This window comes from Pogona vitticeps, chromosome 1 (assembly GCF_051106095.1).
Source record: "Pogona vitticeps strain Pit_001003342236 chromosome 1, PviZW2.1, whole genome shotgun sequence".
Taxonomy (NCBI): domain Eukaryota; kingdom Metazoa; phylum Chordata; class Lepidosauria; order Squamata; family Agamidae; genus Pogona; species Pogona vitticeps.
Window position 1 is genome coordinate 196,303,849 of NC_135783.1, and position 17,408 is coordinate 196,321,256.

The window sequence follows — 17,408 nt, forward strand, 5'->3', positions numbered from 1 at the left end:
TTTATTGTATTTTAAATGTTGTAAGCTGCTCAGAGACCTTTGGGTAGTGTGGGCAGCATATAAGTTAAATAAATAAATAAAGAAAGAAACACCAAGGGCAGCAGTCAAGATGGTCTACAGGATACTCTCTTGTGCTCCCTACCATTCAAACTTGTTGAAAAACCAGTCCTGACAACTACTTTGTGTTTGCGTGAGAAGTGGTTAACACAAAAAAGGAGTCCGTTTCTGGGATTTCCCTTGTGTGGTGTCACTTTGTGCATGTTAGTGGTGCTGGGGGACTCCTGTTCAATATCTTGACCAATAGCTTGTGGAATGTCTCAGGGTTCTGATTCCCCAGACTGTTTCATATATACAGGAAAAACCTGAAAGGGGCTATCCAGAATTTTGTGGTCTGGTACCAACAGAGTGCTGATGACACCCAACTCCACCTGCTTTTAAAGATCTTCCAGGAGGCCCTTCTCTCAGTCTCTCAGGCCCGTAGGTGCTAACCAGAGGGGGTGAGGTGCTGAACCAGGGAACACCTGTTTGGCTGTCTGTTGAACAGGCACAAACAGTCCAACCAGCAGTTCGTGCCCATCCCTAATATGAACTTGACAGCACATCATCATCATCATCATCATCATCATCATCTAGAAATACCAGGCAATCAATCAAAATTATAAAAAACATTGATTGGCACGGCACGGCATGAAACCGAACCGTGACGGGGTGCACAGTTATCGTCTCGCTATTTCGGGTTGGACAGGTAACGGTACTCCACAAAGGCGCAGAGCTGCCTGGACGGGGACTCTTTGCCCGCCCGCTCAGTGAATGACAGGCAAGCCTAGCTCAATGTGAGCTTTTAAATGTTTAAAAGCTCACATTGAGCTAGTGGCCTGCTCCGTCCTCTTCCCTGCCCAATGAGTGAAGGGTAAGAATGAGAGTAACTGGTCACCTTGGGGCTAGGTCACTGGCAGTAGGGACACAACGTCAGGTAGTGCTGAACTGGGTAGGTTCAGGTGAGTTCCAGGGTGGGCACCCTAGACGGTGCAAGAGATCCCTCCATTCAGAATTGCATTTCCAGAGGTTTGGCTGAGGGGAGAGAAAACTGGGAGACCCCAGGGAACACTGGGCACTTGGAGTCTAGAGACTCGGGTAGAGGGCGGCCCTGGGTACTCCGGGTGGGTGGCCGAGAGGGTGCTGGACAGTTCAACAGCACCCTTTTGGGGTAGGAACTCCCAGGGGCAAAGGTCTGGACTGGTTGGTCAAGAATGACGAGTAGAGACAGGGGTATTCATATTCGTTTATGAATACAAATATCCACCCACAGGTGGAAATAACGAGGGTTGTGGTGTCCACTCACCATTTGCCGCTGACACGAGCTCGGTGGAGCCTTCCTGTTGTGCCATTGTCCGCAGTGGATTAGCCACTCCTGGCGGGAGGCAGGATGACAAGCCTCTCTGCCAGGTTGTGCCGGATCCTCGTTATTTCCACCTTCGTGGGGGATATCTGTATACAAATACTCCCATCTCTAATGATGAGGGTTCCAGACCTGTTAGCACTACAGCTGCCCCCCTTGTAAAAAGGAGTAGTTAAAAGTTAAATAGTTAATAAAATTGTGGCCCTATTTTTAACCATATTACTGTGTCTTGTCTCGCTATTTCAGGTTGGGCATGCAATGGGTGTCATTCAGCTGAGCCGAACACCCACAAAACTGTCAGTTTTGCAGTGCTTCTCAGAATGCCACTAGCCTTCTAATCATGCTTCAGATCCATATTGGATTGCAAGGCTGTCTTTTCCTTCTTCTCACATGTAAATGTGTGCACACTTTGTGAGCAACATTTGCAAACTGCAAACAACGTGTGCATGAATTTTGATTTATGTTAATCCTTTTTTCGCTTCCCCCTATTGATTAAAGCATGCTGATGGCCCTTTTTCAAGCATACATATCTCTAGCTGTATGTATTTCTCACATGGATGCATACACCACAGGCCTCAGAAATGTATGGATTTCCAAGGCAAGAGTTTCTTTTTGTCGTGGCTCCTCTCTAGAGGTGCAGAACATTATTTATTTATTTTTTGAGGGAAATGTGAACTGATTTCTTTCTGACTCTTGGAGACATGCCAATAATTATTTAATTGTGATTTTAGGTTGGAGAATAAGATGAGTCTTGGCTAAACATAAACAGCCATTTCTTCCTGCATAGATTTGATATTCCATTAAAGTAATTTCCCACAGAATCCTGAGAGGTTAAAAATACGATCTCCCCTCCCCTCCTCCAACAAGCTCTTCCATGTCAGGACATTATATATCAAGCTTTCCAGTTCTGTAAGTTCTTACAGCCAAGCAAAATTCTGCTTCCTTTGAATGCTACCTTGCCTTGGTGTAATCTGCTTTCGGGCACTCCCTTAGATTCAAAAACAGGCTGACATGAGACCATTTGAGAAAAATAAGTCCAAATTTTTGGTGTAACTAGTTGTGTGGCGATTTACATACTGGCTAATAAGTCCAATTCATTGTTAACAGTATGAATCTGAAGGATTGTTTATGTAGGTGTCGTCCTACACAGTGCAAAGAAAGACCCTTTTGAGGGTGAGAAAACACAGTTGCATAAAAGAGCAGAGTACGATGACGTTCATGACCTGCTTGTGGGCTTTTTGGAGGCATCTGGTTGGCCGTTGTGGAACGGAATGTTGGACCAGGCAGGGCCTTTGGTTTGACCCAGCAGGACTCCTCTTGTGTTCCGTGACATTTGCTGGCTGCGTGCAACCAGTGTAATAATAAACTCTTCTATGTGGCAGGGGCTTTTCATTGTATAATCCCACGTCTGTGTTCAGATGCCGTGCAACCACATGTAGACGCTTTCACAGGCTTATGCTTTTATTATTCCTCCACAAGGAGGAACCAAAAGGACAGATCGCTACAGTTCATCATTTACGGAGAAGAAAGCGGGAAAAGCGTGTAGGAAGGTGAAGACTTTTGTTGGACGAAGAGCACCGACAACTGCTTTCCGTCCACTGTTTAGCGCTGCCGCTGCTGATGTCCAAATAGCCATTTTGTTGTTCGGCCTCCTGTAGGAAAGGAACAAAGGTGTAGGTGGAGCGACATTTTATCTGATGACGACAATGAGCAGACATCAGTACCAGGAAGAATTCCAGTGGCATGCAACGTCATCTGGCAGTTTAGAGATGAGGAACATGTGGCCTTCGAGTTAATTGTCCCAACTCCACTCACCACTGGCTAAGCTTATATAAATACCTTTAAAAAATTAGGGCTAACAGCAATTGCCATCCAACATCTGGAAACTAGAGGTCCCCCCCTTCTAATAATTTAAGTGGCTTCAGCCCAGTTCTCAATGGACAAGGACCATTTTCTTTCTGGAGGAAAGGCTCTTCTCCAAGTGACTTTAGCACCAAAGGAAGGTGTAACCATGGGTGGGGCTCTGTCCCTCTCTCGGCTTCACCCCTGTATGTGTGCATGACTCTGCCTCCCCATGTGCTGGGTTCTGTTGGGACCAGAAACTCATGCGATCACTGCATGGAGAAGAGAGCTGCGCGGAGGGAAGCGGAGTGATGCATGCACATGGACAGCTTAGCAGGCACCTTGGCAGGGATACATTCGATCCTTTTTTTCCTTCTGCTTTGCCCACGTGTGTGACTTTTAACCCAAGAAGCATTAAAAACTGGCACTTTTTTTTAAAAAAACCCTTCCTTTAATCTGCCAGGGGGCTTCTTCTCACAAATGCCCAGCCGATGACATGTTAAAATGAATCTTTATTCAGAAAACTTCCACTTCTTGTTGCAAGAGAAAAAGAGTAAAGATTTCAAATGATAACTCCAGACTTGTAGGCAAAATAAATAATTTTATTGGCACAAACAGCCCTTTCCAAAAGAGATCAGCCCTTCTGTATATTCTAAACATACAGCTCGTTGACAGGCTTTTCTTCTGTAATATTGTTAAAATTTTACTAGTCATTGATTACATCTTCAACACAAATTTATTAGCGGGGAAAAAATAATTTTAAAAGACAAGAATCCTAGTGGCATTCAAACCTTGTTGCCCTTCAACTGACTGTGCATCCCACAGGCAAGAGCCATAGGTCAAGAAACTCTACAAACGGCCCATTCTCTTTTGCTGTGACACATGCCATTTCTCCCAGCTTCTAAACAGAACATTGTTCCTTCCAGTTTCCCCGTAACAACCGCAGAAGAGACCATCCACCTCAATGAAATGGCATACCACTTTCTTGTATTAAACTAGTGTATTACAAACATGTCTGAATAAAAGGAGGAAGACGCCGCCTTCTTATATAATGACATAATTCATATATATTAATGTTTATATAAAAAAGAGGCACATGAAGGAATAAGGGAAGATTAAAGAAGCAGAACATTATTCTTTTTAAAAGTATCTACTGCACAAGGATAAGGCCTTTCAGTGTGAGCATCTTTAGTAGTTTTAGGTAAGTTCATGTACTTCTCTAAGCTTTGCAAATGGTAGCTTCTCCCAAGGCTTACAATTTTTTTACAACAAGCTACCCTCCTCTTTTGAAGTGGCACTCAGTAACAGCAGTGGAAATAGTTATTTCAAGCTCTCAGAGTGAATCTGTTATTGCACAGTTAAATACCTCACAGAGGTCAGTGGCGAGGGGTGGGGTGGGGTCCATGGTTGTGGGGGGAGGAAATAACAGTCCGAGGCTATTTTGCACTGAACTGGGGTAGGTCCAGCAGTCTTCAAGTCTTATGAGGAACACTCCTCTACACAGAATTAAGGACAATGCACACACAGATACATACAAATAAATATTAAGGCTTGCAAAACAGCCAGAGTTCTTCTCTTGATGATTCATGAGCAGTAGTTAAGATACAGAGAGTCCTGGTCAGAGTAGAGGGGCCCAATGTGGGAAGTTGGACAGGAGACCGCTAAGAAAGGACTGTACTCAGCAGCCGTTGCTTCTGTCCAAAAGTGTCCAAGCACACACCTCCCTTGGCAGCTTTCAAGAGGAGAATTCCATTGCGCCTCCGGACCACATGGCAACCTTGGAGGAAAAAGAAATGTTACTGCTCGACCATCATTTGGCATCGGGCACAAGGGTTTAGGTAATGGAGCAGGAGTCTATGGCAAAGATCTGGAGGTATGCTTGGATATCCAACATCATGGGAACTGGAACTCCCCAAGCCGAATGGTGGAAATGAGAAAGCAAGACCAGACAGTGAAAGGAAGACCTCCCTACCACCATATATGCTGTGCCCCACGTGTTTCTGCCTTCAAGAGGAAGGAGACAACCGCGGTGCTTGCTTGGCATCCAAATGCTTCCTGAGAGTCACTGCAATATTCCATGGGAAGAACTGTACTGTGACAGAGACCCCCTTTACAGATCCCAAAAAAGCTGGAGGACTCCCAGCACAGGACTCTTGCCCATCTCCTTCCTTTTCCAAACAGAGGTAACATGAAACACAGCCTACTCTATATGGCAGTAGGGATATCTCTCCCCCCCTCAAGAGTTTTGGGAGTGGGTGCCTTAGAAATCTGAAAGTCCCATCCTAAAGGGCCACCCCCACTGAGTTTCCATGGGTGAACGGGGATTTGAAGCCAGGCCTCCTGAGTCCTAGTCCAGCCATCTATCTACTACACCACACTGGCATATATATGGTTTCTCACCAGAGTGAGTCACTTAGTGTGAAGCAAAGTTTGAATGCTGGCTGACACTTTTCCCATAAGCAAAGCACTTATACCGAAGCACTCGAATACACTGATAACAGGAACAGAGTAACACTAAAAGGCATTACCTCTTGTACCGGGTTCATGGTTACATTTCTTGCTTAGCATTAGTAGATCTGCTAGGGGATGAGACAGCTGCTAACAGCCCACTGACAATTTCCCGTCTGATTTCACCAACAATCGACTCTTTGATCTAAAAAAAGAAGAGGATGTTGAAATTACATTCCTTCCCTGAATTATATTAGTGTAATTTATAGTTTTTCTCTTGCAGCCTTGCAGGAGGGACCTAGAGATCTCTGCACAGCCCTCTGCAGCATCAAAGCCTGGAGGAAGGCTGGTTGCTTCCCATGCTCACCAGAAGACAGAGGCATGGCATGGCATGCACAGCAGCCTAGCCTGTTGGTGGTCATGAGCAGCATACCCAAGCAGGCTGCCCACTTGCAGCAGGAACCACTGAACTCCCAACACCCAACTCTACCCAGCCTCGTTTGGTGGGTGCCTTTCTTGCAAATTTTAGTCTGCTTTTTTTTTGCTAGAATGCAGAGGAAAAAGAAAGGGACCAGAGCAAGGAACACAGGAAAAAAAATTGGGGGGGGCAGGGTGGGTGAGTTCAAAGACAGTGACCAAATAGGATGGCTGGTCTTGCTGAACCTAATAGCTAGCTTGAGTGGGCAGGGCCAGTCTGGAGCCTGGAAACACTTTGCTGTCCAAGAGGATATGATCCATGTAGAAGTTCTCATGGCTGCCTTCCTGGAGCGGCTGTGAAGCTGCTCCAGGAACCGAGGGCCCAAGCTGTGATGGCTCCTGGCAACCAAAGTTCATTGCTCTGGATACTCTCTCATCCAGGGACAACTGCAACCTCCCCCAAAGAGAAAGACAGAATGACAACAATTAGGAACAAACTGGGTGAAAAGGAGGACTGCGTTCTGAAATAAACTGATAATGTCATCCTAAATTGGCTCACAGATAATGGATGTGCACACAAGAGGCAGGATTCATCTTTGTGGCCCAGGCTCAGGAACAGAAAACTTGCATTCTATTCTTGGCTTTGCAAGAGCCAGACTTCCTGTGTGACCTTGGCAGGAAGCTGTCAGCCCTCTGCATCCAAGTTTGCGGCTGGCTCCAGCAAGGAATACTTTTGCACTCCGTTAAAATAATGTTTCTAAAGGATGCGACTTCTCGTCTGAAAAGGAGCTTACACGAAAGAGCAGTGCACCTCCAGGTACTCTGCTGTTTCTTTAAAATGTTTTTCCCTTCAGCTGAGTATATTCCTAAAAGCATATTTTAAAAAGGAAAAGAAAAAAAAAAGCACTCACGAGCATCACTTCTCAGAAACAGCACTCTGCACATCAGGGCCAAACCCATTTTATGTATGTGATGCAGGCCTGCTGCATCCTGAAGAAAATTCCTGGAAACAGAGTCGCTCTAATCTGTCTACATTACTCCCCACCCCACCCCCCGCGCACCTTGGTAGGACTTACAAAAGCACATGAGTGTTTTGAGAAACTAAACTGAAAGATGGCCAAAAATCTCAGTTGGATAACTGAAATCACGTAATCTTCCTTGACCTGTTTGTTGAAAGCCACATTTGTTCAGAGAGTGGAAGGCATTCTTTTAAAGAAGACAGCTGGCTGGAGAATGACAGGAGTGGTCATTATGAAAGAGAACTTTCTAAAGCTCCGTGGTTGTCTTTTTTGCTGTCACATTCCAGAAATCAGAGAACAAGTGGTATGTTCTTCGAAAGAGTAAGAATAAAAACAGGCAGCATGAAGTCTCATGACTGTGTGTGTGTGTGTGTTGTGTGTGTGTGCGTGGGAGCGCAGCCTTCTTCCAAGGGAATGGAGTTATCTGGATTGTGGGTTCTTTTCCATTCTGGGAAGTACACTACAGGTCAAAAGTGCGAACACACTACAGACCCTTCCAGCCCAAGCTGAAACACTATTCACAGATTACGCCCCTCCCCATTCCCGCTTTAAAAAACGAGATCATTCAAGTACACAAAAGGGGAGAAATTACTTGGAGAGCCACGAGTTTAACATTTATGGGGGAAAAGGAATATCAAGAATGCATACTAATGGATTTCCCTGCAATGCATTTGTTCTCTTCTGGAAGCAAACCACACAAGGCTGATGCTCTTGGTATTTATGAGATGCAAAGAAGTGTATTAACATGAACGGCGCTCTCCCACTCAGCAGCCCTGCCCTGTACGAGAACTATAGGCAAAACAAGCATTTTGGGCAGCTTGTGCATTTGAGAAACTAGGGCCTTAATCCTGTACTTACCTGGAAGCAGGGGCAATTTAACTTAATAGGACTTCATAGAAGACGGTGTTCTAAAGAAAGGCTGAAAAAGGAACTCAGCCAGGCACTTTGCCCCACTGTTTGGTCTGCTGGAGGGTGGGGATGGGCTGGTTCACTCCTTTTTTCCAGCGATCATGCGACATAATTGCTGGAGCAAACCAAGTTGCCCCCAAAGGAGCCCTATCCACACTTCCGACCTGCACTTTTCTACTTCTTTTGGTGTGGGTAAGATTGCTGTGTTTTGGCCCATCTCCAGTGTGCATGTGTGATCGCTGGGAAGGGGCCAAAAGGGAGCCTCCTTGTTGTCAAAGCTCTTTCCACTCTGAACTTCTGATATGGTGAAGTGGCTTAATAAGCAAGCCACTTCTCAATATCAGCAAAATTAACATTTCCTATGATTTTCAGCAGAGGGAATGAAAATTTTATTTTTTTAAGACTGCAGCAGACTATCACAGATGTGCTGCATCACTAATTAAATTTTTTTTTTTTTTAAAAAAAATATTCTTTGCCTTCTCTGAAGAGCCAGTCAAGAAACCACCTGCCGCCAAATCTCTGCCTGCTTATGCTCGGGTCTTGGCAGGTGCTTGAGAAGCCGCCTTTGTCATTCTTCACCTCCGCACCTCCCTGCTGCTGTGCGCCTTGCAGGAGGTGGCGGGCCAGTCTGGTTAGCGCATGCACAGCTCTCTGGCACTGGCACCAGTAGAGTGCTGCTCGAAACTGTGAGTCCTGCCTGGTGAGGTCTGCGCACTTTGAGCTCACCCACCGGGGCCAGGCTGCAGGGAGCTCCTTCCTGCTCCTTAACCAACAGCCACTGCTGCCCTTTTGTCCTTCTCCTGCTGCTCTTTGCCTATCCTCGTCCGCCACCTCTCTGTGCACTCTGAGCCGTTCCACTGCCCCTTGCAGATGTCCACTGGGCAAAGTTGGGCAGTTGGGCAGAGAGGAGACGACTAGGCTCATGGCAGGGGCAGATGGTGCCCTATGCTCTTCCATGCTCAAGAAGAAGAAAAAAATATAGAGGGAAAAAGTCACTTTCTGCTCCTGGAACTTTCAGAGAGCAGGATTTCTCCCATGGAATCCAAAACGCAACAGAAGCTTCAATCAGCATGGCCAATGGGGTTATGGAAGCTGAAACCCAAAACTACTAGAGTGCTAAAGGTTCTCCTGTTCTAGTTCATTTCCTCTATTCCTAATCACTGTCATAGGCATGAAACCAACTTCCATGTTAAGTAAAACCTCATCTGACCGAATGCTTCAGCTAACAGGATGGTGGCTTTTATTGGCTGGTTGGTTTGAGTTGGCAATTCCAGTGGGCAATTTTAAGCTAGCCTTCGCTTACCTCTCGGATGACTTGCTGCAGTTCATCGTTCTCCACGTTCTTGTGCATTTCTTCAGCTGCAGGCGCAAGAGGCATCTTTTCAAGTTTTTGCTCCGCCTCCAACTGGGAGGCCAGGTGCTCCTCTGAACTTTCCGGCGGCCGCCTTGCTTCTGGTCTTGCCGGCGGAGAAGGCATCAAGGCCACACAGGCTCGGTAGACTCTTTTGCCGGGAGCCTTTGACTTCACTGTTTCAGATGAACGGGCACCAGCTTTTCTACTAGCTTGACTGGAACACACAGAAGATGTGTCGGAATTCCCACCGTGATCAAAGGCAGACTCTGAGCCTTCTGCTGGACAAGTCTCCATGCCATGCTCCCCCAGCCCCAGCCCCAATTCTGACTTCAGGTAGGACTGCTCCCGAATGAGTTCTGACACCTGTGGAAACAAGGGAGATGCAGGGGAAAAAAAGAAAGGTTACTTACCTGTAACGATGGTTCTTCAAGTGGTCATTCTGTGAATTCACACAAAGGGTTAATACCAGCGCCAGCGTTGGGCCTCTCGGAACATTCTCTAGCTGCAAGAGAAAAGTAACAATGTTTAGGACTACCCCTACTGCGCACGCCCAGCCTAACCGTCCCTCAGTTCCATTTGTCCGCCACAGGTACCTGAGTCATAGAGATGCCAGTGACAGACAGATAGAGGGGAGGCCGGGCGGGATTGTGTGAATTCACAGAATGACCACTTGAAGAACCATCGTTACAGGTAAGTAACCTTTCTTTCTTCATCGTGGTCTTCTGTGAATGCACACAAAGGGTGATTAGCACGCTTACTAACCGGATGGTGGGCTGTCACTGAAGAGCTGATGTTAACACTGCCCTCCCGAACCTCGTTTCCTCTCTTGCCCTCATGTCCAATCTGTAGTGGGTTATGAAGGTAGAGGCATTGGACCAGGTAGCGGACCGGCAGATGTCGGGCAGGTCGACGCCACGGAGTAAGGCAGTTGATGAGGCTACAGCCCTGGTGGAGTGTGCCCTAAGGCCTTCTGGAGGATCTCTGTGGTTGAGCTCGTAGGCAAGGGTGATGGTAGATACGAGCCACCTAGAGAGCGTCGACGGCGAGGCCGGACAGCCCTTCTTTGAACCAAAATAACAGAGAAACAGTCTGTTGGCCTGTCTAAAGTCCTTGGTCCTAGAGACATAAAAGGCCAGGGATCGTCGAACATCGAGCATGTGGAGCATGCGTTCAACATCAGTAGCCGGAGACGGAAACAAGGTTGGTAGAATTAGTGGTTGATTTACATGGAAGTCGGAGACCACCTTCGGGAGAAAAGAGACGTCCAGATAAAGCATAACTTTGTCCTTAAAGAATTGAAGGAATGGTTGGTCATAACGGAGAGCTGCTAACTCACTAGCCCGGCGAGCAGACGTGATAGCCACCAGGAACAGCGTCTTTAAAGAAAGCATCTTCAGGTCACAGGTAGCCATGGGTTCAAATGGAGGCCTGGAAAGAGCATGTAGAACCAAGTGAAGGGACCACTGTGGGAGTGGTGGACGAACGGGAGGTCGGAGGTTAGAGAGACCCCTCAAGAACATCCTGACGGTAGGGTGAGAGAAGAGCCGGGAAGAGGGAGAAGCCCTGGGTTGGAAGAAGACAACCGCAGCAAGGTACACCTTGATAGTAGATATAGAAAGGTGAAAATCAAACAGGTAACGGAGATACTGTAGGAGCGTGGAAAGAGATACAGGGGAGGGAACAAGATCCCTCTGCTGGGTAAATTTCAAAAAACTTTTCCACTTGTAGGTATACAAGCGAGACGTGGAGGGCTTGACGGCATTAGTCAAGACCTCTTGGATTTCGGGACGATCCTCCATGCCGTCAGATGGAGCGTGTCGAGGTCGGGGTGAAGGACTTTGCCTGCTTCCTGGGTCAGCAGGTCCGGCCACAGTGGAAGGGTCATGGAGTCCACAGCCATGCTGACTAGAGTGGGGAACCACACTTGGCGAGGCCAAAAGGGTGCAATGAAAATGGCCGGAGTCATTGAACGTTGGAGCTTGATTAGGGACCTCTGTATCAACGGAATCGGTGGAAACATGTATAAGAGACCCTGGTTCCATGGAATCATGAATGCGTCGCCGAGAGAATGTAGGCCGAGACCGGCTCGAGACGCGTACCTGAGGCATTTCGCATTGTGAGGGGATGCAAACATGTCCAGCACTGGAGACCCCCACCGGTTGCAAAGGTCGTGGAAGACCAGAGGGTTCAATTCCCATTCGTGTGTCTGATGTTGAAGCCTGCTCAGAGTGTCCGCAATTGTGTTGTCCTCTGTGGCTACATGGATGGCTACCGGGTAGATATGATGACGGTAACACCACTCCCAGAGGAGGATGGAGAGATACAGGAGTGAGTGAGAGCGAGTTCCTCCCTGCTTGTTGACATAATGCATCGTGGTAGTGTTGTCCGTCACCAGCTGAACTCCGCGGCCCTGTAGCAGAGGAAGGAAGGACCTGAACGCTTTGATAACTGCAAGTAGCTCCAGATGATTGATGTGGAGCATGGTTTCCTGTGGGGTCCATAGGGCATGAATGGTGTGATGGCCGCAGTGCGCCCCCCAGCCGGATGGACTGGCGTCCGTTGTGACTTGAGCGGTGAGACGGAGTGGACGAAAAGGCCGACCAACCGTGAGGTGGGGTGTGTACATCCACCACTGGAGCTGCCTGGCGAGCTCCGGGGTGACCCGGAGACGCTTCCTCTGGCTGTCCATCATAGGGTCGAATAGAGTGAGGAACCATGACTGGAGCGACCGTAGCTTGAGGCGAGTGTGAGCGAGCGCCGGTGTTGTAGAGGACATCAGGCTGAGGAGGTGTTGGGCGTGATGGGCTGTCACCCGAGCACGAGGGTGAAATTTTCTGATGGCTCGTTGAATCTTGTGTATCCTCTCTGGGGGAAGAAATGCCCGACCCTTTACAGCGTCTAAGCAAACCCCTATGTATTGTACTGTCTTGGAGGGAACGAGCTGAGACTTCTGTTTGTTGACAGTGAGACCGAGATTGGAGAGGAGATACAGGATGAATTTTGTGTCTTTCAGGGATTGTCTTCGTGAGGTGGAGACTACGAGCCAATCGTCCAGGTAAGGATAAACGTGGATGCCCCTGAGACGAAGGTAAGCTGCCACTGGGGCCATGACCTTGGTGAAGGTCCGGGGAGCTGTGGACAGGCCGAATGGCAGGGCCTGGAATTCGTAGATTGTGCCCTGAAAGATGAACCGAAGAAACTTGCGGTGGTCGGGGTGGATAGTGACGTGGAAGTATGCGTCCTTTAGATCTATAAGGACGAACCAGTTGTTTTTCTTCAGTAGGTGCATGATGGACTCTAAGGTGAGCATTCGAAACCGTCTGGGTCGCAGGTAAGTGTTTAGGAGTCTTAGATCGAGGATGGGCCTTATGCCTCCTCCTCTTTTTGAGACAGCAAAGTAGCGGGAGTAAAACCCGTGTTGTATGTCGCGGGATGGTACTGTATAGATGGCATCTTTTTGCAAGAGAGATGAGATTTCTTCCTCTAGCGAGGAGTCGAAGGGAGAATGATTTATGAAACCTAGCGGAGGAGATCTTATAAACTCCAGCTGGTAACCGTGCTGAATAATTTTTAGAGCCCAAGTGTCGGTTGTGATGGCAGACCAGTTGTGAAGAAACGGTTGAAGACGGGTGGTAGGTGGTGAATGGGTAAAAATGGGGGGCCGAAAGTCAAAGATACTGTTTTTGTTTCCTTCCAGGTGGCTTAAAGGATTGGCGGCGATGAGACGGACGAGGCCGGTATCCCTGGTAGCCCTGGACAGAAGAAGAGGACTGGCCAGAGCGTTGCTGAGGTAGGTGCTTATAAGGACGGTACTGTTGAGAAGGTTGATATTGACCGTAAGATTTACGCCATTGGGGTCTTCGCTGTCTAGACTGAGTTTGAACAGAGTAGGACTTGGCAGTCCTCTTGGCCTTGTGAAGGTCTTCTAAATGGGAGTCGGTCTTTTCGTTGAACAGACCGCTAGTGTCAAAGGCGAGACTCTCAACCTTTGATTTGACGTCATCCATTATGTCTGCAGAACGGAGCCAAGCGTGGCGCCGGATGGTGATGGCAGACATGAGAACTCTGGCAGAGATCTCTGCTGCATGTCTGATGGAGAGACGCTCATGCTTGGATACCGTCTGAGCTTCCTCATATGAGTTTAGGAAAGCTTGCCGGGTGTCTTCAGGTATCATTTTTAGTCCTGGCAAAAGTTTAAGCCATAACTGTTTGTGATAAGCCCCTAGAACAGTCTGGTAATTTATGACTCGAAGTAACAAGGTGACAAGGGAGTAGATTTTCCTGCCGATGATTTCCAGTTTCTTACCCTCTTTGTCAACGGGGGTAACGTGAGCTTTGGCAGATGGCCTTGAACAGCTTGTTTCAACAATGAGTGAGTTTGGAATCGGATGTTTGAGCAAAAAGTGGGTGTTAGCCCCATGAATCCTGTAGAAGTGTTCTGTGCGACGAGGGACATTAGGGGTATTCGCAGGCTGAGCCCAGAATTCCTTAACGGCCTCCATAACTACAGGCACAAAGGCTATACTAGGGGGAGCGGTACTGTCCTTCTTGATGTCTCCGAAGAACAAGTCCTCACCCGGAGGCGAAGGAAGATTCAAGTCCAGTTTTAGTGTTTTAGCAAGTCTGGACATCATCTGTGAGTAGGAAGAAAAGTCCTCAGATGGAGAAGATGCGTGAGGATCACCAGTATCTGAAACCACCACATCTCCCTGAGGCAACTCGTGCGGTGGCAGGGGTGGGGGTTGTTCTTGATCAGAGTCAGAAGAGTGCTCCGTGGACACCTCATCTGGATCTGAGGAGAAGACATCCCTCTTCTTTTTTGGAGGGGGTCTCTCGATGCCGACCGACGCTGTCGGAGGTCGAGTCGGGACCGCAGTCGACGCCGAGGTGGAAGGCACCGGTTGCGGTGCAGGGGCGACAGGTAGCGAAGGAGGCTTTTCTCCGACTCGGATAACTCGGCGTCGACGTGGAGGGCGGGTCGACTCTGAGGAAGAAGACAGGTATATGTACCGGATCTTCTTATGGTACCGGTCTCGAGATGCGGACGTCGAAGACGAGGAAGGAGACCTCGAGCGCTCACGTCGACGTCGATGGTGCTTACGACGCTTGGGACGGTCGGAGTCCACCGAACAGGAAGAAGAGGATCGACGTCGATGTTTACTACGACGCCGATGGGAGCGGCGCTTCTTCCTAGAGCGTTTGCGCTTAGAAGATTTTGAGTCCGAACGATGGGAAGAGTCGGACTGGGTCGAAGCCCGATGCCTCTTCTTCGACCGTTTCCGTCGAGGAGACTTCGACCTCGAGCGGCCGGAGGAAGGGGACCGACTCGGGGAGCGATGCTTCTCCGTGCGGGGACGTTTGCCTCGAGGGGATTTCGACCTCGAACGCACGGGTGAGCGAGGCACCTTGTCTCGAGGAGATCTCGAGCCCGAGTGTACGGACGAGATCGACACGGGAGACGACCCCTGGCCCGCAGGAGATGGGCTATGTGGGGCAGAAGTGAGACCAGTAGTGACTCCTACTAACTGGCTCGGTGTCGGGGAAGACATTCCCGATGGTGGCACAGCTTCAGTGCGTCGAACCGGAGGAGGAGCGGGTGCATCGGACGAAGCCTCGAAGCGTCTCGCCAACCCTTCGAGAATTGGTGACGGTATCGAGCCCGAGCTCGGAGAAAGTCGAAGGGATGTCACCTTAAGCTTGGCGGCTGCCTTGGCTTTAGATGTCTTCGACGGTTTAGCTTTCGGCGGAGCAGGGGCCGGGGGCTCGGGATTCGAAGTAGGAGCGGCCGATTTCGACGCCGCGGATTTTTTCGACATTTTCGAAACTTTGGAGACGACCGATTGTACAGGAGCTGCTCGAGAAGTGGAAGCCATTTCCCCCTCCGAGGGCGCCGTGGAAGACAACGTTGACTCCCACAGGTGAAGTTTAAGGCGCTGCTGGCGAGCCTTAAGAGCGGCTTTAGTAAAAGCTTTGCAGTGTGGGCAAGTTTTGGAGTTGTGCGATTCCCCCAAACAATACAAACAAGTATCGTGGCCGTCCTGGTGGGGAATTTTGCGATCGCACACCACACACCTGCTGAATGGCCCGGAAGGGGACATAGGGCGGTAGAAAAACCGACGTCGACTAGTTTAAGGGAGAAGGCAAAGCAGTCCGTAAGCAGTCCGAGTAAAAGCCAGGAGAATAGAATAAACCGAGTCGTCTAGTTGAAGGGAGAAAGCGCTAGGGTAGTCCGTGAGCTAAGCGAGGTCAAAATCCAAGGAATAAAATCAGGTCGCAAATAGAACGCAGCTAAGAACGAAAGGCTCCAAACCGCTAGGCGGAAAAATGGAACTGAGGGACGGTTAGGCTGGGCGTGCGCAGTAGGGGTAGTCCTAAACATTGTTACTTTTCTCTTGCAGCTAGAGAATGTTCCGAGAGGCCCAACGCTGGCGCTGGTATTAACCCTTTGTGTGCATTCACAGAAGACCACGATGAAGAATCAACTGTTTAATCCATCTCACAGCAGTGATGAATACATTCAAACATAAAATGAAGCCTTGGCCCATGGACGACGAGACATGTTTTAAATTGAAGCAGAATTATTGGGATCTCTAAGGCCTAGCAAGACTTCAGTAGCATGCTTGACTATCTCATCTGCTGAATAAATACTCAGAGATGATGGCCTGCCTCTATTTTCAGACTGTGATTTTGTACCAGAAATTTGAGTCTGGTAATAAATGGTGGTCCATCATAATTATCAATGGAAGGATGGGAAAATGGGAGAGCTGTTTATTTTCTTGCAGGACTGTATTGCAGTTTTAATGATTATTTACTGTTTCCCATGCTGTAAATCCTGCAGAATGAGAAAATGCTTATTAAAAGGATTATTTCCCCCCACTACCTCTCTAGCAACAATTCTACATTCTCTATAGAACAGCACAGCCCATAGGCTATGGTCCTAGGACGACATGTACAACAGTTCACAGCTCAACTTCATTACACTAGATAAGTGGTTCCCAACCTTGGGTCCCCAGATGTTCTTGGCTTGCAACTCCTAGAAATCATGGTTAGCACAGCTATTGGTGAAGGCTTCTGAGAGTTTTAGTCCAGGAACATCTGGGGGACCCAAGGTTGGGAGCCACTACATGAGATCGCAGTCATGCTGTCCTTTCGCATGACTACATTTCACAATCACTTATTCTAAACCAAGGGTGAATAACTTTTAGCCATCCAAATATTGTTGGACTGCAACTCTCACCAGTCTTAGTCAGCGGTGTCAATGGTGATGCTTGGGAGGAAGTTTAGTCTGGGAAGATATGGAAGGCCAACACTTATTTTAAACTATGAGATGCCCATCTTCTTTAGTATTAACATTCTCTATGCCTTAATTCAAAAACCAGAGCTGGGCTTTATCACTTTATACTTTTACCAGTCCCAGATATGTTTATTTAAAAATTTCTTCAGGACACTTCATCATACAGGATGCAACAGAATGTAGGTAGGGAAGAAAAAAAGAAGTCAAAAAATCAACCTGTCTAGAATTGAAAAATAAGGCTTGAGATACAACTTTGCCAGGCTGAACATCACAGAACATAGAATTAATGGCATTTGTCAACCTTTATAGATAGAGGGTGGGCAGGAAGAAGTCTCTGTGTTAGCACCGTTCTTTCATAAACTTGTTGATCCTATATGGGGCTCTGTCTGTAGCAAAGAATAATCCAGAAATTCTTCTCCAGATACTTTTCTTTAAAACATAAAATCCTTAAAATTACCCACTGTTAGCTGCTGAAAGCAGTTCTACTGAGGAAAGGAGAAAGACCTGTTCACCCCTGTGTCAGCAGGACTGAACACCCCACAAGAACCCTGCAAATCCCTGCCTTCCTGGCTATTTAGGGATACTTACGGGTTCCATAACATTCAGCGGAGAAGGGCATGACAGGTTTTCAATGCTTCTGCCTCCATACATGCCCTGGAGTGGAGGGAAGAAATCAGAAATTGGGATTTTAATTGCTTCTTTGCAAGCAGCGTAATTGCGTGTATT

General features: G+C 48.0%; 1 protein-coding gene across 2 annotated transcripts in view; it reads right to left on the minus strand.

Moving 5' to 3' along the window:
* Window positions 1-3,822: 3,822 nt before the first annotated feature.
* ITPRID2 (ITPR interacting domain containing 2) overlaps window positions 3,823-17,408 on the minus strand; it is an 80,068-nt gene continuing 66,482 nt past the window's right edge. For both annotated transcript variants that reach the window (XM_020808256.3, XM_072980985.2), the window contains 4 exons: window positions 17,271-17,336; window positions 9,338-9,751; window positions 5,770-5,894; window positions 3,823-5,018 (listed from right to left, as the gene is read on the minus strand). In XM_020808256.3, coding sequence (XP_020663915.3) covers window positions 5,790-5,894; window positions 9,338-9,751; window positions 17,271-17,336 — 585 coding nt within the window. In that variant the 3' untranslated portion in view covers window positions 3,823-5,018; window positions 5,770-5,789. The remainder of the gene's footprint in view (window positions 5,019-5,769; window positions 5,895-9,337; window positions 9,752-17,270; window positions 17,337-17,408) is intronic.